This window comes from Mizuhopecten yessoensis, unplaced genomic scaffold (assembly GCF_002113885.1).
Source record: "Mizuhopecten yessoensis strain PY_sf001 unplaced genomic scaffold, ASM211388v2 scaffold11051, whole genome shotgun sequence".
Lineage (NCBI taxonomy): Eukaryota > Metazoa > Mollusca > Bivalvia > Pectinida > Pectinidae > Mizuhopecten > Mizuhopecten yessoensis.
Genome location: NW_018408854.1, coordinates 146,526 through 172,291, shown reverse-complemented (window position 1 = coordinate 172,291; position 25,766 = coordinate 146,526). Strand labels below are relative to the sequence as shown.

At 35.3% G+C, this 25,766-nt stretch overlaps 1 protein-coding gene across 2 annotated transcripts in view; it reads right to left on the bottom strand.

The window, feature by feature from the left end:
- The window catches only part of LOC110465077 (bile acid-CoA:amino acid N-acyltransferase-like), a 33,386-nt gene that overhangs the window by 4,330 nt on the left and 3,290 nt on the right, over positions 1-25,766 (bottom strand). The window contains exons 2-7 of one of the 2 annotated variants that reach the window (XM_021520656.1): positions 13,762-14,071; positions 12,717-12,980; positions 11,847-12,016; positions 7,924-8,037; positions 7,432-7,517; positions 3,396-3,480 (exon numbers count right to left, since the gene is read on the bottom strand). In XM_021520656.1, the coding sequence (XP_021376331.1) occupies positions 3,396-3,480; positions 7,432-7,517; positions 7,924-8,037; positions 11,847-12,016; positions 12,717-12,980; positions 13,762-14,071 (1,029 nt within the window). The remainder of the gene's footprint in view (positions 1-3,395; positions 3,481-7,431; positions 7,518-7,923; positions 8,038-11,846; positions 12,017-12,716; positions 12,981-13,761; positions 14,072-25,766) is intronic. The other variant, XM_021520657.1, reaches the window with a different exon arrangement.

Here is a 25,766-nt window from a genome sequence, read left to right as displayed (position 1 = left end):
AAAACTAAAAATATAAGTAAAGAAAGTACTAACCTTATTTATTCGGGAATTTTTTTTGAGAAATTAAACACAGAATTCGCCTTTACCGAGACCGCGAACGAACCTTTTGTTTTCATTTTGTTACATGTTACACGGAATTAGATTATTCTAGGTCTGTGCTTTAACGGGGAGACACGTGACAATGGAACATTGTCCTTTTGTGTAGGGATGTTAATGTTTACATTTGTAGGTTTAATATCAGAATTAAAAAAATAAATATATAACGAACTCGCTTTTTGACCATTCTCCTTCGGGGTTTGTGATTTGAAAGTCCCTACTTCCAACGGGGTCTGGAAAACGGCCGATAACGGTCATTTCCTACTCTGTTGTTAAGCCTTCCAAAACAGTTTCTTTTAATGTACATCAAAGGATCAAACTAGTCTTCTTGTCCCGTTCACAAGGTGGCGCACACTCAGCCTTCGTGTTTCCTATGACAAATTCCAGTCACAGGTACCTAGCCTTGTCTAGACTGTCTTCTACATTTAACGGACCAATCAGCACCGAGGTCACAACGACTAGAGAAAATGCCAGTCTCTATTCAAATTTTCGGTCGTCAGTCTGACCTGCATGAAAACTGGACTCCCGTCTCGACGGGGTCTTCCCTGAACACCAACTCTGCTTAAAATCACATGTTTACATAGGTGGTCAGTTGTGACGATAGTGAGTTACACTCTATTGCAGAAATGGTGTACAGGTAAATTGCACAGGTTAATCAACTTCTGATAAGTAATCAGATAATAACTGCTAATAATTGCAAAATAATAATTAATATTTAGAACAGTTTTCAGAATCAGTCATATATTTATTATGATATATTATGATATATTAGTTAACTTGTATTTTCAGATTTGTGTGAATTCTCTTATAATTATTGTCATATATTAGTTAAACTTGTACTTATTTTCAGATTTTTTATGAATTGTGTTTAACTTGTGTGACTTCAGTTTGATATTACATGTATGTTGCAATCTGTTATGTTTTAATACAAATACTTCCTCGGCTATCATACAGAATGTTTTTTATCCAACTTTGTAGACATAAAAAGGGGCTATAGACAAGGGGATCCGGTATCATCTTACTTATTTCTTTTGGTAGCTGAAATATTAGCTATCATGATAAAAAATAATAAAAACTTAAAGGCATAAACATAAATATCAAAGAACACAGGCTCTCACAGTTCGCTGATGACACATGCTTTATTTTAAATGGCACAAAATCTTTAAACAATAAATATGCTAAAATATCAGGGTTAAAAGTAAATACTGAAAAAACAAATGTTATTTGGATAGGTAGCAAAAACTTAAGTGCTCATGTATACCATCGAAGGTGGAAACTAAAATGGGGAACAACCAAATTTACCTTACTTGGGATTGATTTCTCTGTCAATTTAGAAGACATGGTTACTGTTAATTTCAACAAAGCTATTAGTATTATAGATGGCAAGTTACATCAATGGTCAAGAAGAATGTTAATACCTATAGGGAGAATAACTGTTCTTAAATCTCTTATCATTGCAAAAATAAATCACCTGTTTATATCTCTCCCTACTCCAAGTAAAGACATAATTCAATCACTGAACAAAAGAAATACAATTTTGTCTGGCAATCACCAATTGATAGAATAAAACGCTCAACAATTGTTCAAAACTATAGTGAGGGTGGACTCAAAATGATTGATTTAGAAAACTTAATATATGGACTTAAAACTAGCATTCAATGGTTCACTTTCAGGCTTCTTTCAAGAATACTTCCACTTTATCATTATTTGAAAATAATTGGAATCAAACAATGTGATTTATGTAATTTATGACAGGAAAGCAAAGAAACCATATAACATCTTTTTTAACAGTGTCAAATAACAAATAACTTCTGGCAAGACATACGTAGATGAAAAAACTGAAAAACTGACCAAACATTCGAAATAAAGGAAGATATTATACTTTTTGGCAAAACTTTTGAATTCCAAAAATCCAGTCCAACTAAAATCATCATGATTCATGCAAAAATCTTCATCTACTTTAGCTCCAGAAAGGTTTACTGTTTATATTTAATAATGGCTATCTTTTATTGCTGTATTAAATGTGTATTACTGTTATATGTAGGAATAGAAACTGTATTTTATTGCTGACATTAGTATCAATGTGGCTTAAATTAAGGAATTTTGTTTTTAATATAATGTAATGTTATTTTTCTTTTTCATATAATGTAAAAAAATATATTTACTGATTATTTTCCATAACTTAGTGCAGTATTAAATGTGTATTACAGTTATATGTAGGAAATACAAACTTTTTATCCATTTTATTATTGACTTAAGTATCATATCTACAAAATGAGTTGACAGTCTTAGCTGAAACAGGCTATAACTAAACTTCAAAGGATTTTCTATATATAAACACCTTCCTTTCCATTCTCCAGAGTTGGTGTTCAGGGAATGAGCCGTCTCAACATGATAAAGTAAGAGCATGAACTATTAGACAAGTAAGTTTGTTTCCTATCGTACACACATACAGTGTGTTTTGCGCTACCCACTAGGGATTTAGCGTGTCATCCCGGGGACAGCACAGTGTCCGACCAACTGAAATTCTCACATTTTGCGATGTAACATGAAATATACCGAAAAGTATACTGCTTGATATATGGCAAATCTTACATCAAATTAAAGAAAAATAATTCCTGACGGACGAGATTGCTCTCGGCGTCATGTTATTAACGGTTTTGACAAAATCGCATGCTTTCTAGAACGGGGTAATTTCACTAGGGGGACAGAGTTATATTAGCAACCTTGGTTATATTATGAGTGTATTGACAAACGAGGCTAGTGCATGTGTTCCAGGGGTGCGAAAGTGAGTATAGTCCCTGGGTATATAGGTTGAGACGTATGATGTTAAGTTAGGGATTGCCTTGGCAACCATGCTACCATGGTTTCTTAGACTTCTGCCTTTGCTCTTCCCATGCCTTCATCATGTGTGGTTCTATTGTCAATATCACAAATCACCAACCCCCAGAGTCCATTTGTTCAAAACATTATTAGTTTAATTAGTAATTTGGGCAAAATTTCTATTACTGTATCGTTAAAATACAATCACCAGCTTTCGTTAAATCTTTCCATTTAGCAAATATATTCATGTATTACGGTTAAATTACATGCAGAATTATGAGTATCTGTCTTGCATTTTGACAAAATTAATAGAGGTTGAAAGATGTTGTTAAACAGTTATTAAGCTACTCACCTTTTGAACAATTGTGTCATGGGGGTTGGTGATTTGTGATATTGAAAAGTAATCTATGATATCAGTTGATTTCTGTGATCTCACACTGGTTAAAGTTGGATTGATGAGCACATTTCATACTCACCTTAAAAAAGGAAACTTTAGGGATCGAAAATACATTCGTTATTGACATCGCTTCCTGATTAAGTTCGATTTGAGTCTCATCGATACTGCAAATAGAAACAGAAATGACTGTAAATTGGTACGGGTAGGGGATGATGAAAGGATGATTTCATTCAAGATGCCTGTCAACATTGTAATAATAATAATTAATAATAATAACTCGAGGTTCTAATATACCGCTTTATTACAACATAGTTCGTAGGTCATCTCCAAGCGGTTCAAAAATGAGTATCCTTGGTTATAGGGCCTTTGCAACCAGCCAATATCTTTCTCAACTCCCGGGGAGCATACAGCCGGTGCTGCCATTTCGGCGCTCACAGCTAGCATTCACCTATTATAGTACTGTCCAATCACGTACTCATTTACAGCTGAGTAGACTGGGACAAGCGGAGTAATGTTTCTTGCTCAAAGATACCACACAGCACCGTGCCGTGACTCGAACCCGCAACCCCTCGGTTACTACCCTACCATGCATCCAAGTAGCGCCAGTAAATATTCCCAGTACTATCGCGTTTGTTTTTGTTTGATGATGTCATGTCCGCTAGTTAAGTTGAGATTTAAAAGGGACATTACTACATGCACTTCTGTTTTAAGCATTCTTTTCTTCAAATACTGCATGAAAATATCAAGTGAGTCTTCAAATGGAAAATGACAGTCGGATTCCGCTGATACATTTTCAATATAACTCATTTATTAATTATAACGCATGCGCATAACACGCCATTTCGTCGTAAACAAAAATAAAACGGTTTGCCGTTGGAAGTAACCGTGTCAGCTACGAAGCGAAGAGTTCCCAAACGGTCAAAAGATAGCAGAAGAATAGGTTACGGAAGCATTATTACATGTGGGAAATATTCAAAGGAGAAAATGACTGCCCTAACAATTAGTACGGTACATTTATTCTTCCGGATGCCAGTACGAAGTTAATTAGAGCTAAGTCGAATCGAGTGAGTTGCTGTTTATAGTTTAGTAGTTTAGTTAAGTCTAGTTTATTTTCCGATACAGGATCAATATGATCCTCTCCTACGGACTCAAACATGTTTTTTTCAATATATATAGATACATGTACACATTTATGGAAGTTCGGGTGTGGACATCACATGTTTAACAAGCTAGGTTGGCTCTGTAATTAGGGATTTCCATTTCGGATGGAAATACCTATTGTTATTGTTATGTTTTTTCTTATTATTATTCCCAGAAATCTTGCTAACACTTTATCTCAAGAACGAACAAAGATGGTACGTCCATATTTCAGTACATGATAGAGGACAACAAACTCCAGGCACCCGAACAAAAATCATGATCGTAATATCAAAGGTCAAGGTCACAGATCTAAAAATCGATTTTTTAAAACATTTTTAGAACGACCATAACTTCCTAAGCGTTCGTTGTTCTGCATGAACGTTATGTGGATCTTGTAGATCTTGGTCGGGGCTAACTTTTCCCTATGACATGTTTTCAGAGAATATGTCAAGTTAAAAGCCTCGCTAAGGGGTCAAATATAGTTCAAAAATAAAAATATCAAAATGTGTTATATTTTTATTTCCTCTTAAAGGGCATATTCTAATGAAGGTATGTGAAAAGTTTCATGATCATAGCTTCAAAAATGACGAAGATATGCCACTTTGAAAAAAATCGTTTTCCCGCCAAAATTCAAAATTTCCAACATTTTACTAAAAACGCTTCTTCTCCTTCATTAAGACACATACAGAGTTGATAGTTGGTACATCCATAGTATGTAGCCTTTCCTATAAAAGTTATGGGTTATCGTTGTCCTTGACATACATTTAAGGCCACAGGGGTCAAATGATCTTGTGGACACTCTATCTCAAGTACGAATAAAGATACAACGTTCATATTTCAGTTCGTATTAGAGGACAAGGAACACATGGTATGCGAACAAATTCATGATCATAATGTCAAAGGTCAAGGTCACAGATCAAAAAATAATGTTTTTTAAAAACGTTTTTCGAACGACGAAAACTTCGAAAGCTTTCGTTATACTGCATGAACGCTTCATACTTCTTGTTGCGCTTATTCGGGGCTAACTTTTTCCATGACATGTTATCAGAAAATATCAAGTTCAAAGCCTGGTTATGGGGTCAAATATAGGTAAAAAATAACAAATCATAAAATTAGTTCATTTTTTTAAATATTAAAGAGCAAGGTCTATTCAACGTATTTCCAAAGATTCAAGGTCATAGCATCAAAACTGACGAAGATATACCACTTTGTTATTTTGTGGGATTGTCAAGTGCTTTTAGGCTCTCAGTACTTTGATTTATATCAAGACATCAAATACACGCTGGTTATACTACATCGATTACTACGCACTCTCAATCTTAAAAGTAGCGACAGTTTACATCTCTACTGTAGTGGGTAAACACCAGCATTGCTTTAGCATGGCAAACCGTACCGATATAGACAAAAACCTTTTTCAATTCACCATCCTCACGTACATAGTGGACGGACTATATTTTACGGACTACCTTCGTCTACAACTAAGCCCATTGGCTGCCTATATTTATCCAGTCTTTCTCTGAAGTCATTTCGCACTCTTGGGATCCCACACTACTCAGTCAGCTACTGTAGACTAGCACACGTTCAAAGGGCAATAACCCGTTTCGAACATTCAAACTACGTTGAGACTGTCTCCTTACTGTGGTCTTATTGTCCTTATCCACAAACAAGGTACATCTTCGAAACTTACTAGGCATAATAGTCAGCTTCAATATGTCCAGGAACAATTTACTCACTGTATGTTTAAATGTTTGTTTTCGGTGACCAGTAAGTGATGCAGGCCAATACACAAGTGAAACCTACAAAATAGGTTTGTCAGAGAAGGGAAGCAAAGAGAAGCGAAGGGAAACGTTTAAAAGCGATCGTCAGTTCGAGAACATATCTTTGATCATTTTCCTGTTGGAAATCCCGTGTTTTGATCTTCATCAGATCTAGTTATAAATGATTTCCTGATCAATCCAGTGTTTATCGAGTCTGTTCTTAAATGCGTACAGTATTTAAAAACTTTGACCTTGCTAGTATGCTTGTCTACGTTGGAACACAGATGAACTTATTTTATTATGTAAATGGACATGTATCGGATATAATGTTAATAAATTATGTGTCCGCTGATCATACTATCGAATGAAACAGTAATTAACCATTCACAGAAAAATACTGTTAACAAAAGCAATAAGCTTCTACTTTGGTCAGGCTGTGAGGTGATACCTCCAGTTGTATCATAAATAGCTTCACCATCTCTTCAATATATACACGCTCTACTGTAGATGTCACCTCCATAGGCCTTTCCGGTAACTAGGTTATCTCCTCTTACAATACGGCGCGCTGCCAACACTATCTTCTTCCGGGGGTTATTATCGAGGGAATCAATATGGCTGATAAAGGTATTAATGAAGCGTGTGTAAACAACGATAGGTTTACTATCGTAGAATGTAAGAGCTACATGTACCTTAGTTATCATAGACAACCTGTATCGGGGAACAAACGACAACTGATAGAACATGTGAAAGGTGCAAATCGACTGGGATTAGTTTACGTAAATGTGACCAAGGCCACAGACGACATCGAGTTTAGTGAACGAAAAGTAAACAAGCTTACGACGCCGCTCGGAGGAATTCTTTCGCATCCTACCGAATTAAAACTTTGGAATGATGATTTGTCAAGCGTGCCAGATTTTTCTCAGAAAGACATTTACAATTACATCGTTTTGAAAATGAATTATATAAAGCAACTTAAAATAAGTTTTTTATGAAGATGGGCATGTACATTCCGTACAGTTGTGAGAGATTGACAGGCACTCTAGTCATTGCTATGTTAAGTTAATATGTTATGAAACATAAACAACCAGCACTACATGTAATTACAATATCCCCAGTGTTTTAATACTTATAAAGAAATCATCTTTATCATGGATTATTAAAAAGAATTCACGTAAGTAAAAAACATTCATGGGGGACCAGGACTGATCCGTATATTACCTAGTTTGATATCCCATATCTAGTCCATTGTGAGCCCAAAACCGCAAACCAAATGGCATTCCATTGATGCTAACGACTGCTCTAATCTGAAAAAATGCAGCAATCCGCACTAAGTGTTGTACCAGTACCAATGTGTTAGTTTAAATATTTGAAGAACTCGTTGAAAGTAAATGTAACATGAAATCTTGGTATATGCGGATACAAAGCCAACAAGAGAATATATATGGGTAGTACGGCATATCCGTTAACCCACATACCATAGTCTTGTAGCTACATGTATGTCTGTGGCTCAATCGATACAAATCGAAGTGTTGCATTTGAGAAAAATAAATAAAAAATGAATGATTAAATAGATAAATATACACAGATAGACAGTCCACAAGGTAAGTCGACAATAGTTTGAACATTTGCATAAATAAATGTAAACATTCGGGAGTGTTGCAACATGTTTACATTGTGTGATACACTACACACACACGTAGCTATACATACGTTCGGAATATTCTGCGCCATCCAAAATCCTGCGGCTCCTCCAAGACACAAAGACGATACCCCGAGGCCATCTGACCGCACTTCCGGTATACTAGCGAACCATTTCTCTGCTTCCTAGATACAAAATGAAGCGTATGATTATTGTTCTGTTGAAATTGATAGCTACAAACAGGTATTTTTTATATCACAATAGCAGTAGACCAACTGTTATATAATTTCTAATTTGATGAACATAATGTTTATCCCGACTTCTCATCAATGGTCATGTACACTCTAACACCAATATCATCACCGTTTAAATTTCATCGCCTATAGTAGGCACTTGTACATATACAGGATACATGTTTCCCGTTTGTGACGCCCTTGTGAGATTACTCAATATGTTCACCATGTAGCCTCGAGACTATGAAGATAATAAAAACAACTCGTTCGATTTCAAATTGTTAAGTTCTTTCTCGGCTACTTTGTGTTTGTTTACAAAATGCAATTTTTCGAGATAATTATTTCTAATAGACTCTTGCATATAATGACCATGGCCAAGGATGGATTAAAAAAAGCGTAGCCGAATCGAGTCATTTCGGTACATATATAATAACTCATTGTACATTCGCTTACAGCGTAGCCCAAAGGGCAGGCCATATTTGATTTAAATCCCTTCAATCGTACAGAAAGATAGAGATTTTCTTCTTCTTAGGCGCCCCAACCAACGCCACAGGTAGGACACCACACCCTCCGTTTATACAAAATTGAGTCATGCCCGTTTACCCGCAGAGGCCCTAGAACAAATTTAGTTAAAATCCCGGCATTGGTTAGGAAGGAAAAGATTGTTGATGATTCACCTCTTTTTCCTTTCTCCGGCGCCTCTCTCTGCCTATATCCTTCATCGAGTTCTATTCGTGCAAAGTTCCAGAACAAATTTGGTCAAAATCCCTCCTTTGGTTTAGATTTTTGAGGATTAGCCTCATTTCCCTTTTGGGTCTTCCCCTTGTCCCCAGGGGACCATATCCTTTGTTTTTACAAAATTAAGAACCCTATGGCCAAGAATTCTCTGGACCAAATTTGGCCAAACTCAACTGCGACGTTAAGGACTAGTAGCGTTTTTACAGAAAAATGTTGACGGACGACGGACACTGCGCCATGTCAAAAGCTCATTGGCCTTTCGGGACGGATGAGCTTAACCCTAAGCAAATAGGAAATTATTTAGATGATTATTTTCAGATAAATAATATGGACTACTTCTTGAGATGTTTACATACGCCAAAGAGAAAGTTCATGGTACATGAGGCCTACAGGGTCTTAACGCTCACATGAGTTCAAAAAAATCGAGAAAGTCTCGGTCAATCAAAGACCAGGGTAGCCATATTATTTAAGACCTCGTAAGGAACTTGTGTTCACAGTTAAAAGTGGGTTGCTTGTACCGTTCTTGAGGTAGCAGAGTACGGTAGAAATGGCCTGATCCTAAAAATATAGGGCATGTCTCAGATAAACATGGATAGTGGAGATTCAACCTGCACAACACATCTACATATGTATATATATTTATAAACTCCATTTTGAATACATTTTGTTAAGAATACTGATTTTCGTTTTCCAAAAACTGTTTTCCCAAGATTTGGGACTTGTGTAAACCATGGTTAACACATAAAAACACCACAAAATGCAAAAAACATGATTTTAACCCAAAATTTGAGCCCGTAAGTAGTAATTCTTTTCTGTGTCTGAAATTAAATATCGCCTACTCGGTAACAGAAATACTCACGTTTTAGCATAGGTTATTCCGGTGGATTTTTCACAATGTTTACACATGTGCTGAGTACAAAAATAGACTACCTGAAAAGCTAGCTTTTGTTGTGAAGACACGGATTTGTAAATGTCCAAAACTGTAGTCTCAAACCAAATTCGATTTATTTCAAATTATGAAGCCCACATTGTCCACTTCATCATGTATATGCTAATTATAGTGCCGATACTTTTTTGGAAACATATAATACAGGGGTTATTCATTGTACACAAATATCACCCATGGCCACCGTACGCTACTGTACACTGCTACATGAGAGGAAGTCAATTTGGAAGCCAATCAGAGTCTAGGGTTGCCGTACTGTATTGTCAGATCGTAACAAAAAGTAAGAACACTTCATAGGGGCATGAAATAAGCATTTTTACCAAGATTTCAAGTTGAAAATGTAAAAGCATGACGCCAGATGAAAATTGATGGCAATAGGACGTATGGGTAAGCATGTGGGCTTAGGATTTAATGGAAGTGGCGTATTATTTCCAATAAACATATGAAGATTATTCACGGAGTGCCAGTTTTATAGGTGGAGTACTTTGAGTATAGCAACTTTCTGATATACAGGCTGAAAATCCACTATATGACAATTGCTTTAGAAGTTCTGGAACTCAAATGGATCAATTGTACCAAGTTAGGAGTCAAGACGTTCTTGAGAAGTCAAAAATGTCTCAGCCAATCAGATGCTTGGACGGCCATCTTGGATTAACTGATCGGCACAAAAAGTACGGACAATTGTTCGTGACGTCATTAGGAACGATTGTACCAAAGTTCTGGTCACATGGTCTGTTTCGATCCAATGACAGAGGTGTTGTAGATTTGAGCACAGATACACCAATCAACGGCAGTTATAACGGTTATATGACGCTGATGTATGCATATATTCTACTCACCATTGCCATTATCATACAAATTCAAATTAATTATCCAGAGAAGACAAAACATACCCTGTATAGTTAAAACAATTGTAAAACTATGACAACACGTGTGATTCACTTTGTCATCAGGTCGTATAGATCAAGACAATCCTGATATCCGTACTTATATAAGGCCTTGGAGTGTATAAGAGGGAAGTCGAAAATATCACAGCCAATCAAGAATCAGGGCGGCCAGCTTGAATTTTCAGATCGGCTAGAAACTTAACAACACTCTTTCGGAACCTCATAAGGATCAATTGTACCAAGTCAGAAGTCAATCAGTGAAGCCATTCTTGAGAAGAAGTTGGAATGGTCTCAACCAATCAGTGTCAAAGTGGCCATCTTGTATTTTCAGATCAGAAAGAAACTTAACAACACTTGTTCCGGACCTCATCAGGATCAATTGTATCAAGTGTCATTGTACAAGTCAATCGGTAAAGCCATTCTTTGGAAGAAGTCGAAAATGTTTCAGCTAATCATAAACCAGGACGGCCATCTTGATTTTTGGATCGGCACTAATTGTAACAACACTTGTTCGAGATCTCACAAGAATCAACTGAACCAACTTAGAAGGCAATCGGTACTGCCATTCCTGAGAAGAGGTCGAACATGTCCCAGCAAATCAGAGACCAAGGCAGCCATTTTTATTTTCGGATCGGCACGAAATATAACAACACTTGTTCAGTATCTAATCAGAATTAATTTACCAACTTAGAAATCAATCGGTGAATCCGATTTTAAGAGGAAGTCGAAAATGACCCAGCTAAACAGAGGCAAAGGCGGCCGTTTTGGATTTTCGGACCGGCGCAAAATGTATCAACACTTGTTCGGATTCTCATAAGGGTCAACTGTATCAAGAATTAGTCAATTGATGCAGCCGTTCTTGAAAAAGAGTCGAAAATACCACAGGCAATCAGAAGCAAAGATGATAGCCAATAAGAGTCCAGAACGTCCATTTTAGATTTGGGACCGGCACGAAAACAAATCAAACTTGGTCAGAACATCATAAGGAATATTTGTACCAAGTTTGAAGTAAATCGCAAGAGCGGGGTTGAATCAGAGGTCGAAAATGTTCAATTGTAAACGCACGACGAAAGACGAAAGACGCATGGCAATAGTTTACATGAGTAATCTGTGAGCTTAAAATTAAAGGTACATTATATTACTCAAGTTATTGGAAAGGAAAATAAGATCATGTGGAGCTTTATAATTACCTCAAAATAGCTGAGATCAATGTCCCGGAGTTTCTGTGGCAGACCTTTCTCGTGCATGTAGGCCAAGGCCATGGTGGCAAACCCCCGGGATGCAAGTAGAGCCGCCCGTCCCTCCATGAAAGGCACCAGACCGCCGTAGATATCTATTACCCCCGGGAACGGGCCAGGCCCTGTGGTTATCATTTTATTTAAAATACTTCATTACTAAATACCAGGACCCTTTTACAATGTATGTATATAAAAATTGCACTTTATTTAAATATTTTCAAGCATTATTTCTACATATTTGTCTGGCATTTCTACATATTTTTCCAAGTTATCTTTTTCATTGAATTCCTTCAATATTTACAATGGAGTCTCAGTTCCAATTATAATGGTTATTTGTAACGAAGGAGGAACGTCTATAGCTGAAACATATTCAGACGATCAAAGAGCTTTGCGAAAACAATTATTCTTTAAAACATGATGTGCATGGTTGCAAGAACTAATTAGTTTTGATATGTTAGCATATATATTGAAAATATGAAATATCAGCAATCTTTATACTGAGAAAATTAGATATTTTCATTATATAGAATGAGAACGTGAAATGTTTACCAGTTTTATATAGAAATTTGAATAATCAGGAATTTTGAAAATTATTTACTTTATCATTTTTTTTTAATTTTTTTTTATGTATTGACATGGAATCCCTGCTTCTATTTTTACCTGTATTTGAACCTGATTTATCGCTTCTTACTCTCTAAAATAAATATTTCAATACAACGCGGTATCAACACGATGCTATCAGTGACTTAGAGACTTAAATCATGTAACAAAATATGATAAAACTGCAGTATATACTTTCAAACCTCTTAGTGAAATGCTTACCTTCTGGTAGGAACAGAGTACCTCTAATTCTTGGATGATCTATCGGTATTCGTCTTGTATTGGAAGATTTGTACCATCGTTTATGTTCGACGGATGCCAGTAGTTTTGTTTTGTCATTGAGGTAGTCACAAGGACGGTCTGATTCAGGGAATACGCTGAAAGTGATTACCCTAGGTTTGATAGCTTGGGCTTGGAACATGCGCTTGTGTTGCGGTAACCATGGTGCTGCAACCATACTCCAAACTAAACCGGCAGGATCCGCCTCTGTTTATGAAAAAGACAATTACAAATGCAGGAATCGACAAAACTAAGTCGTCCGGAAAACTTAGAGATAACTCAAACACAAAATAATTAATAATGTATAACGTTAAATGGGTTGACATAAATTGCTGAATCTGAGGAAGAGTTTTCAGACAGTATTTTGTATTTCATGACTTTGCCAAAGATAATAAGGTAAACTTTTCAATTTCCAACATCAATAGTAAATGTATGTAAGCAACGACCTTAAGATACATTTTTAAAGTATTTCCACTTCAAGTACCACAGACACGTCGTCTTAAATGGACGAAATGGCTTATTCTTCTTCGCATTGCTTGTGATTATTTTATCTATGCATTACTTGTACGTTTTTATTTGTTTTCGCTCATTTCCTCTTTCACCCTTTTTATGTGTGTTTTCAGATTTAAATTTAAACACCCTAAAATGATCGGGCTATTTGATAATGTGGAACAGTTTACGTCAACTTTAGGTTCATAACTATTTCCTTAAATTATATATTTATTCAATAAACTACAGTATCAGCTGACATGTCAGCCTTCCCTCTTGTACACTTAAATGGTTACTCCAGGGCCTTATATAAGTACGGATATCAGGATTGTCTTGATCTATACGACCTGATGACAAAGTGAATCACACGTGTTGTCATAGGTTTACAATTGTTTTAACTATACAGGGTATGTTTTGTCTTATCTGGATAATTAATTTAAATGTGTATGATTAATGGCAATGGTGAGTAGAATATATGCATACATCAGCGACATATTACCGTTATAACTGCCGTTGATTGGTGTATCTGTGCTCAAATCTACAACACCTCTGTCATTGGCTCGAAACAGACCATGTGACCAGAAAAGCTTTCCGTTGTGTTCCGCCGTCGCTAGGATTGTGACACTGTTGTTTGGAGACAGTCCAGTAGCCTTGACAACAATATCCTCGTCCATAAGGCACTCGGGCTTATCTATAACAAGTTGAATACCAGCGGTAGATGACGTCATTGGCCTCATAAGTTGCATGTTGGGAGATGGACGCCTCAGTGACGAGCTTCGAATGGCGAATAGCTGAAATATTTGTGTAGTCTGCAAATCGTTAATGTGTATGTTTGTTAACAATACTGCCATCAGCATGGTAAAGCTAGGTTTCAGACGACCTCTCCGTAGTCCACGAAAACACATTGGTTATAAGATAGACCAGATTTTACAGAACAAGACGACAAAACGAGTCGATAATTATTATAAGAACAGTGCTAAATCAATTAGAGAAGATGTACTTATCTCCTTTCCTACATAGATGATAGTCTTTAAGATTGCGTAAATGTTTGAGACTCAAGCATTTTGGTTTTGTTGCTTTATCCATTAATGATGTAAAACTGATGTAACCGAAGAAGGAAAGCACCCACGCTCGTGGAAATGTCTGATACATTCGAGGTGGCTTGGTCATACCAAAGCTATATGTACGACATTTCTGAATACATACTCGTATTCACTATAATCACAGTGCGGTCTCCTTAATCATTGGAAATATACGCAACGGATATCAAACAAAAGCTTATATATACTCAGATATTTACCTTCGAATGCCTTTATTGTTACAGATAAAGAGAATTGTGAGGATTTATTGTATGATTTAGCCTTAACTGCAACATTTTTTCCTAAATTATTAACACTAGAAGGGAAATCCACAAGTAATAAACATTAATCTTCTAATTCTCATGAATTCTGTTTTCATGGACAACTCGGATAGATCCCATTTACGTATGCCTTAGGAATAAACTTCCATTTTTCTTTTATTTTGTAGTTGTAGATAAACTATACTCAACAGCGGTTAACTACTTTGCAAACAGGTACAGCTGTAAGTTATTTTCAACACAGGTAAACTACTTTGCAAACAGGTAAGTTATTTTCAACAGAGGTAAACTACACATATAAGGGACCAGGATGACGTTTAAGAGTACACAAAATGATATTGGTCATCTCTTGTCAGCCTGAAAATATGTTTGTCATGAATATTTGCAACAATCTTTGGTTATATAAGAATATCTAACATTCGTTTCCATTTAATATCACATTCATGAAGCGATTTGTTCATTTCAGGAAGCCACTAGTGAAACACCGTTTAATGATTTTCTCTAATTGGTTATAAAATACCCACTGAAAAACAACGATGCATTCAGTTTCCTAGATATTACAGTTTTTGTCACTAAACCACAGCGTTTGCCTCCCATTAGACATAGAACCAGATATTACAACATTGTTTCCTACTTCACGTCTTTTGTCACTTGACCTGGTTTAAGTCGAGTGGGCGTATGCTACGGCACGATTTCTCACCCCGAAACGAGGTGAGAAATCGTGCTAAATTTGCTGAGTTCGGAACACGATTTCTCACCTCTGCACGATTTCTCACCCGAGTGAGAAATCGTGTGAGGAGTAGGCATATTGCCCGTTGCCATGAGTACGAACACTGAAATTGATTTTGGGGGATTGTGGTACATTAAGACTTGTTTACTACTGCACAAACTTCAATATTTATCTCACCCGATCCGAAGGACCATTGTGAGCTTATGCCATACCGCAGCGTCCGGCGTCCAACCGTCCGCCAACTTTTCCTTTAAAATGCCACAAGTCCTTAACGACCCAGTATATTTTGACTTAATTTGGCCTGGATCATCATTATACCAAGGGACTCGATTTTGTATAAACGGTGGGTGTGGCCCCTTTGGGTGGAGAGCTGTGGGGCTCAATAGGGGAATTTGAGGTTTAATTCTTTAAAATACTTCTTCTTCTGTACCATTGGAGGGATTGTTTGTAATAAAAATAATAGCCAATGGTTGCTTAATTATCCAGGGGAGCGATACAGGCCCTTCGGGTCTCTTGTTTTTTTATTTTATCTTTACATCTTTGACTTACAATGGCATTCAAAGATATGTAACATACACAGATTTAATGTATAAGCATGCGTGGTTGTACAGAGAGATACAAGTATCATAGTAATAGAGGTGTACTGCATACTGTATAATACATGTAGTTACTAATGATATTCGATGTTAAGTTTCCGAACAGATCTAAATCATGGTCTATCATTTGCTGAGTCATTTCAGGCTATAACAATTTCTGCTGAGATTTATGGACCACAATAAATGTTGTTTATTTCAATATTTTAATCATGTTCTTGAAGATGGGAAAAAGGCCAACATCTTCCGCAAAATGGCCGCTGCAGACTCGCTTACGATAAGTCGAAATGTATGCATTGTCCAATGTCCCTATGTAAAAGTGTGCAGTGTCACTACGAAGACTACTGCGATCTGCGTTGATTTTTTTATTTGACAAAATGTCCGTGTTAGGTCGGGGCCTGGTTGGTCGACATTTAGATATTGACCGATGTTATAGATTTGGTATGTATATGTATTATGTAGTATTGTCAACGGTTAGCCGGTTATCTGGTTACTCGGGCGAAAGACCACGAACCGTTTACCAAAATCCTTAACCGAAAGGTCGGACATTTACTTACCCCTTTTGGGAGCCCCATGTGTCCCTGGCCTAAACCTACAAACTATCTGCATTTGTATAGATGCGGCCTAAATTGGATAGTTATGTAATAAAACAGTGTTCAGGGATTGCATGTTACTGTTAATTTTGTACTCTAAATACTAGCAACGGGATGTCGCCAACACCATAAAAAATCTGAACAAATTTTAAAAGGAAGCCAGAATACAAAGCTGTGATATATCAAATTTCTGAGATAGAACGCACCTTTACATGCGAGATGTAAAGATAATCTGAAGAGTTCCCACTTGAATGAGCAAGCATATCTTAAAACGTTTGTCAAGCAAATTTTGTTCTAAAGAATAATGATACCGAATATGATTTAGAGTACAGATAACTGTAATTTAATTCGTCTTACTGACAGGCGTTGTCCATGCAAAACACTTACTGAGGTTGCATGCAACTTTTTCCTGCGTTTACCTTGAAATACACGAGCAAACGATCATGGTATTTCAAGGTTAACACGTATATTTGTGGTGTAAATACATTTTAGATAGAACGTTTTCCAAACATATAATGTACATATTTATGTATTTGTTGCTGTTTATTATTTGGCTACAAAATTGTTCGAGTAACCGGTTACAAAAATAAAACCGGTTTGACAACCATAGTATTATGGCATTGCGATCATTTTCTGATGCATCACTGGCGACTACTGTGCTAGTTTCGGCACCGTATGAAGTAACGGTTCCTGTACGAGTATACGAGTATTTATTGTTATACTTTATAATAAAAACAGAAATGAATGTACCCGCCCAGAGCAATGATTTCACATCTGCTTTAGTAAGTTCATGTTGTAAACGAATACGGGTCCTTTGTTCCTTTGGCCAAAGAAAGGTGTCCTTTGTTAGATATGACTTACAAATTATTCTATATACGGTATATCTCGCGCAAATTGTCTTTTGAAAATTTCTCTATGTTTAGGATATTTAGTGGAATTAAAAGTATATGAATAACAGATAAATAGATAAATTGAGGTACTGCCATAACAAGTGGTAGCATATGTGTTAATTCTCTAATAATAACAACGCCCTATATAATTTGTAAAATTACTCTAAAGCGCTTCACACCATATGAGTAATAGTATTATATATAATTAGTTATAATTGTGGAACAAAAAACAAAGGCTTGCTATCACTTTTATACATTAAGCAAGCAGATAATCATCGCAATGTGCACATAAATGAATAAACAAAGGGTGGTATTTACACGACGTCTTTGCAAAGAGCCAAATGTGCAGATATGAAGAGGTGAGTTTTGATGTCTATCTTGAATTTTGCCAGGGTATTTGACTTTCTCATAGCAGTTGGTAAGCTTTTCCACAACGTGGCTGAAACCCTCCAAAAGCACCGGTTTCCATAGGTCACAGTTCGAGATTTTGGGACACACGACAATGATTCTGACTCCGACCTGTGTCGTACAGGTAACCAGTGCAATGAATATAGCACAGGTGTTATATAATCTCTCTTTCGAGTACGAGTAACCAGCCGTGCTTCAGTGTTCTGGACACTCTGCAGACGACTAGTTAGTTTGTCAAATATACCACATAGCAGGGCGTTACCATAATCTCTCCGAGAGGTAACAAGTGAATGCACCAACATATTGCATGTTAGTTTTATATATATTTAAATGTTTGTTGGTCGGTAGTGCGATTGTATGCGTAGTTTATGTACTATTTTTATGTTTATCTGTTTGTAGTGCGAGTTTATGTATAGACAATATAAGTAACAACGGATACAGTATAACCGTTTACGTACTTTCTTTTCTGGTTATAATATTACTTTTATTTCATCGTGTCGTTCATCTTTTAAACCCCAGAGAGAAATGATATAGTAAATTCACTATATTATGTCAAATAACATCAAAATAGCATCTGCAAACTGAAGAGGATTAGGGCAAAAAGAAAAGAGAAACGATGTTTTTAACTACCTAAAAATAACTATAAAGATTTAAATATCTTATGTCTTCAGGATACTCACTTTACAGTAGAGCAGGAAAAAGAAATAGGGCTACAATGGGGATATACATGTATTTTTAATTCATACAGAAATAATTCAAGGGGAGTTTGTCTACTTTTTAATAATAATTTTGAATTTGATATTCATAATGAATGGAAAGACATACAAGGTAATATAATAATTCTTGATATAACTATTGAAAAAAGAAGAATCACACTAATAAATGTATATGGTCCAAATAGAGATGAACCAGATTTTTACGAAAAGATATATGAACAAATTACTGGTTATAACAACCCCAATTGTATTATTTGTGGTGACTTCAATTTAGTTTTAGACCCAGAAAAAGACACAAACAATTATGTTAATATAAATAACCCAAATGCTCGTACAAGGCTTTTAAAACTTATAGAAGATATAAATTTGATTGACCCTTTTAGATTTTTCCATCCTAATTATAGACGATATACATGGCGAAAGAAGAACCCTGTAAAACAAGCTAGATTAGACTTCTTTCTAATTTCAGAAAATATCTCTAACTATATTGATAAAAGTAATATTCATATAGGTTATAGGTCAGACCATTCAATTATCTCATTAGAAATAAAAATAAGTAATTTTGTAAAAGGAAGGGGCCTATGGAAATTTAATAATAGTCTTTTATATGACCAAGAATATGTACAAAAAGTTAAAGAAACAATAGTTAAGGTAAAACAACAATACTGTTCACCTATTTATAATAATGACATTTCAAATGTAACAGATTCAGAACTTGTACTATGTATTGATGATCAATTATTTTTAGAAACATTGTTAATGGAGATAAGAGGAATTACCATATCATATTCATCATTTAGAAAAAAGGAAAGGGATAAAAGAGAAAAAGAATTGCTATATGATTTAGAACAACTTGAAGGTAACAATACATGGGCATCAAATTTGGAGGCATATGAACAAAAGAAGATGGAGTTAGAAAATATTAGAATAAATAAAATGAAAGGACACATGATTCGTTCAAAGGTAACTTGGCTAGATGAGGGCGAAAAACCATCAAAATATTTTTGTAATTTAGAAACTTATAATTATGTGAACAAAACTATAGTTAAAATTGAAAAAGATAATGGTGAAGTTTTAACAAGTCAAGGTGATATTCTTGCAGAAACAGCTATATGCTGATCGTGACCACTCTGATAACATAGAAAATGTTAATCTAAATAATTTGTTAAATGGTCTAGAGTTAAATTAACTGATGATGAGCGTTCAAGCCTCGAAGGAGAATTAACAGAAACAGAACTCCTTTTTGATTTAAAAATCATGAAAAACTTTAAATCACCTGGTTCTGATGGCTATACAAGTGAGTTTTTTAAATTCTTTTGGGTAAATTTGAATTTTTTTATTGTTAGATCTTTGAATCTTGGGTATAATAACGGTGAATTATCAATTACACAAAGACAGGGAATTATAACTTGTATTCCAAAAGGTGATAAAGCTTTGACATTTTATGAAAAACTGGAGACCAATTACTTTGCTAAATGTTGTATATAAACTAGCATCAGCTTGTATAGCCAACAGACTTAAATCAGTTCTAGACCATATTATTTCCAGGACACAAACAGGTTTTTTAAGTGGTAGATATATTGGTGAAAACACTAGACTAATTTATGATATTATGAATTATACTGAATTAAACAATATACATGGACTTCTAATATTCGTTGATTTTGAAAAAGCTTTTGATTCTGTTTCATGGAATTTTTTATACAAGGTAGTTGATTTTTTTAATTTTGATGAAAGCATTAAGAAATGGATCAAAACTTTATATAAAAATACTTTTTTCTGCAATAACACAAAATTGTATACTGTCTGATATTTTTGATATACAAAGAAGATGTCGACAAGTTGATCCAGTCTCCCCGTATCTGTTCTTACTAGTAGCTGAAATATTAGCAATTTTGGTCAAAAACAATAAAAATATCAAAGGTATACAAATAAAACATAAGGATTATAAACTCTCACAGTTTGCAGATGATACCTGAATAATTATAGATGGATCTAGACACTCATTCAATGAAGCTTTAAATACTTTAGATTGTTTTGGTAGAATGTCAGGTCTAAAAGTTAATAATGATAAAACAAAAGTTATTTGGATTGGCAGCAAGAAATTTAGCGCAGATGTCTACCATCATAGATGGAAATTAAAATGGGGGGAAACAAAATTTGATTTGCTAGGTATTCATTTTTCAGTTATCTTAGAAGAGATTATAAGCTTAAATTATGTGAAAGCCCTAAAAAGTGTAAATAACAGTATAACCCAATGGTCACGTAGGATTTTAACCCCTATTGGTCGTATTGTAGTATTGAAATCAATAATTATACCAAAACTTAATCATCTGTTCATTGCAATTCCTACACCAACCAGCACTTTTATTCAGCAGCTGAACACAATATTTTTTTATCTTCATTTGGCAATCTCCTGTTGACAAAATTAAACGAAATACTATAATCAAAAAGTAGGAAAGTGGAGGCCTTAACATGATTAACATCAATAATTTCATATCTAGTTTGAAGTCCACTTGGATACGAAGATTACTGAAAAATAATGGGAAAAGCTGGATACATATTTTTGAAGCAGAGCACTTTCCAGTAGAAAATATATCGGATATGGGAATTGATTTTATTAAAAATGTTAAGACTAGTAATATGTTTTGGAAGGATGCTTTTAAGGCATGGGTAAATGTTTCAGAAGTAACACAAGTAAAATCTATTAAGCAGTTCTTAACTCTCCCAATCTGGTATAACCCACTTTTTGGTATTGGCAAAAAGTCTTTTTTTGTCCGAAAATGGTTTGATCGGGGTGTTAAAAATGTTTGTGATCTATTAGAGCAAAATAATGTTTTTTTAACTTTTGTAAATTTTAAACTGAAATACAATATAAACTCTGGAAACTTCTTGATTTATCATAGTATATGCCAGTCTATTAGGCAATGTTGTGAACAATTAAATTATAACTTAACTGCAGAAACAACTTTGGAGAGGCCCTTCATACCAAGTCATATTTATATTATCATAAAGAAAAAAAAAGGTTGTAAAGACATGTATGACATATTAAATAGTAAAATTAAATTAGTAAATACAGCTGAAAGAAAATGGGTATTGAAAGAAAATTTTAGAAATATAAATTGGAAAAATTCATATAGTATTGTCTTTAAAGTTACAAAAGACACAACACTGCAATGGTTTCAATACAGATTACAAAATTGTATCCTCCCAATTAAAAACTATTTAAATACTATTGGGATGTCAAATGACAATATCTGTAATATGTGTAAAATAGAAATAGAAACTACAGAACATCTATTCTGGGAATGTCCACAGTCCTTAAAGCTATGGCAAGATTTAAAAGAGAGATTATTTAGCAGAATAAGGAAAATCATTGATTTTAAGTTGGAAACAATACTTTTTGGAATTACTGAAAATTCTCCTATGCCCATTAACTATATTATTTTGTATACAAAATATTATATATATACTGTTTCCAGAAAAAAACAGAAGTTAAGTTTAAATGGTTTGAATGAGTTTCTTGCATTCAGATATAATATTGAGAAAGCTTTATCAGTAAAAAATTTATACAATGAAACATTTGATCAAAGATGGATGGAATGGAAGGATTTATTTTGAGAATTTTTTGTATACTACAATTTGCCTATTTGTCGATTGATATTTCTCTCTCCAAAAACAAACGCAATACGGGTTAGTAGAGTGCATGTTTTCTGGTGCTTATATGGATACATGCAATAATTGGCATGTATGTTTGTATTTACATGCATGTGTACGTATGTAAGTGCATGCAGACTTGCTGATGTTAGTGTGTATGTACGTGCATGTGTATGCATGTATGTATATACGTATGTAGGTCGTAGGAGTGTATATTATGTACGTATGTATATGTGTGTGTATAAGTGTTTTGTTAATGTTTAGTGATTATGATACTGATGTATATGTAAACACGTCTGGATGTGTGTGCTGTGTGTGAAATGTGGTACATGTAGTATGTTCTTGTTCTGTAGATGTCCAATACTCTATGTACAAATGTTTTATTTCCCAATCAAATTTCTGAATGTTATATATTGATGAAAAAATGTTATGAAATTGAAATATTTGAATTTAGATAAAATTAACAGAGAAAAATGAACGAGAGCCCTCCGTGTGAGGACACCATATTGTTTAGGGGACTGACTCCAGGGCTCCCCAACCCTGGCAGTTCCTATCAATTTATTTATATATATCTGTATTTACTTATCAGTATTATATATATATATATATAATAGTTGGCTGGGGGAAATCAAATATTTGAAAGAAAAAAAAAGAAAAAAACCCCAACATATTGCATGCATCTGCAGTTATAAACTGCCAGGTACAGCCAATGTACCTGATCTGGTAGCAACCGGATTTTGCAATAGCGTTTATTCAAAGTATACCCCTAGGTTTTTAACAGCTTGGGCAGTCTCAATAGTTCCGGCACCGACCTTGAGCTGTAGAGCTATTGTTTGCTGACACTTTGGGGAAAAGACGATTAGATTCGTCTTTTCCGGATTAGGATTTAGAATGTTTGCGTTCATCCAGGTACTGATATATGTCAGACAAGCGTTCAGATTTTCTGTTATTGTATCCCAACTATCCTGTGCATGGTTTGATGGCCATGTTTATTTGTGTGTCGTCACAATAGCAATGATAGCGAAGGCTATGGCGACGACAAATCTCTCCGATCGGATAAGAGTACAGGTAATATTTTCGTGTTCCTATCACCGACCCTTGAGGAACCCTGAAATCTAGTATTTGTTCTTGTGAGGTGGTACATCCGATGGCAACATACTGTTGGCGTTAACTCAGATAAGACTCTATCCAGCATAGTGCGGTTTCAATCACTCAGGACGTTTATAAAGTATGTCATAGTCGATGACTTAAAATGCAGCTGACAAATCCAGCATGACAAGCACCGCTCTGTACTTGTTTTCCAATGCAGAAGTTATGTCATTATGGACACGTAGGGGGAAGTCTCAGTAGTTTCCCATGCGGTAGACCGATTGCATGTTGTCATGGATACTGTTTGCATGGACAATCTCTTAACGCCGGGACACATCCTTCTCCAAGATCTTAGACAGAAAGGCAGATTGTATACTGGGCGGTAGTTCTTCAACTCCCCCTCGTCCAATCCAGGCTTCTTCAACAATGGTCTAACATGTACCTTCTTGAACCACCATGGAACCTTTTACTCAGCCATTAATTTGTTAATGATTTAGGTAATCAAGGAAAGCAGTGCTTCAAGACATTGATGTAATAGGTATGTAGGGATAGGATCAAGCTCACAGGACTTCGATTGCGAGGTCATGATGATATTGCCCAACTCGTCCTGGGTTGTTTGTGAGAGCTTTGTCAATGGTTCCCCATCAAATTTAATGTCAGCAATCATGACAGAGATATCATTGTCAGCAGTAGAGTTCACCTCCGACAGATTTTTCCTGATCGAGCTGATTTTATTTAGAAAGTAATCACTGAACTTGTTCGACAAGTCTTTTTCAGAATTACAGCTTGGTAGGACAATTTCACCTTTCTGACCCATTCACTTTTTGGTGAGTCTAAGCTGTCTCTTCCGGAATGATAAGCCTTCTTTGACTGAATAAGAAGTGAACCAACTAGCCGACATTGTTCCCTATAAATCTGTTAATGAACGGTTATTTTGGTCCTTCGCCACTGTTTCTCTGCCCTTCTACTGTTCTGTTTTCTACGCGGAGATTTTCATTATATTTCATTCGGGCACCGAGCGACAGTTTAATGACACTAAATTCAAGGGAAGAAATAACTTACAGCGACCAGCTGTTGTTGGCTTGATGTCATGTAGATTCTCGTACGATACTGATGATGTGGGAATCCGTGTTGAAGTATCGTAACGGATTAATTTAGGTGAACCGGATTGAGTTTAAATGTGTTTAAGAAGGTGCGCGCACGTGCATTGTATGAATCGGGCTACAGTATTTTTTTTCATCGTCTAATTAAATATGTGAAGATTTTTTAAGACTCCTGTTGCGTATTTCAAAAGTAAATAAATAAATCATAGTTTTATTAACTTCCATGTGATCGTTTCCAGATAAAGTAGTGGCAGTAATTGATAAATCATTTTCACATTATAGCTCTAACGGGCCATCATAAATGTATACCGGGTTGTTGCCTCACTGAATCTATGTGAACAAAATACATATGGTATGATTAAAAGAAAGCATAACAAAGAGTATCGGATTTTGTTTACACCTGCCTCGAAGTGTCTGTAATGATATGCTGTGGTATCGTACGTCAGTAGTCTTTTTTTATGGACCATCTGTGCCACGTAGTCTTAACATTTGACCAGCAGATACCTTGAACGGTTGCAGCACACTAGACTTACTCTAAACGTTTCAAACAACATTATATAACAAAGCAGAAAGCATATTCACTTTAGTTTAGAAAGCTGGTGACCTTCAACAAGGTGACAGACATTACGACAAGTGTTACATAATATGATGTAAAATGCGTTTAACATTCCGCAACACCTATCACAGTCTCAGTAATTTTTTAACACTGGTTTGTTTATATGTCTCTTCTCGGATCCTGTTGTGGTCTTTTCATAAGTTTCAAGTTACTTTATTTCATTGTTTATCAAATATTTTACTCTCCTGCCTCGAAGTGTCTGTAATGATATGTTGTGGTATCGTACGTCAGTAGTCTTTCAACTATTTGTATGAACCACCTGTGCCACGCAGTCTTAACATTTGACCAGCAGATACCTTGAACGGTTGCAGCACACTTGACTTACTCTTAAGATAACTGTTATCTTACATGTTAAACGTTTCAAACAAAAGTATATAACAATCAAAGTACTGAAAGTACTGAAAGCTAAGGCAAAAGATATATATATTATTTTGGAATGGAGAACAAAATAAAGACGAAGTTCCCATCATATTGTACAGAAGGACTTACTGTTAATTTGTTATGAATCAAAGTTTTATGTAAAAGTGTACCACTGTGAAGTTATTCTTCTTGTGTGTACAGTATATCTTTATAGGTTTGTCAGAAGAGTGGTACCAAGTTTCCTCTAGAATATATCATTTTAAACCTTTGGATAATTAATTTGCATAGGAATTTGGAATTGCTTCCCTTTGTCCATACAATGTATTTCATAGAACATTAAAAACTGAAACTGGCATTTACCCCTTTGACCAATACCTGATTATTTTAAACCA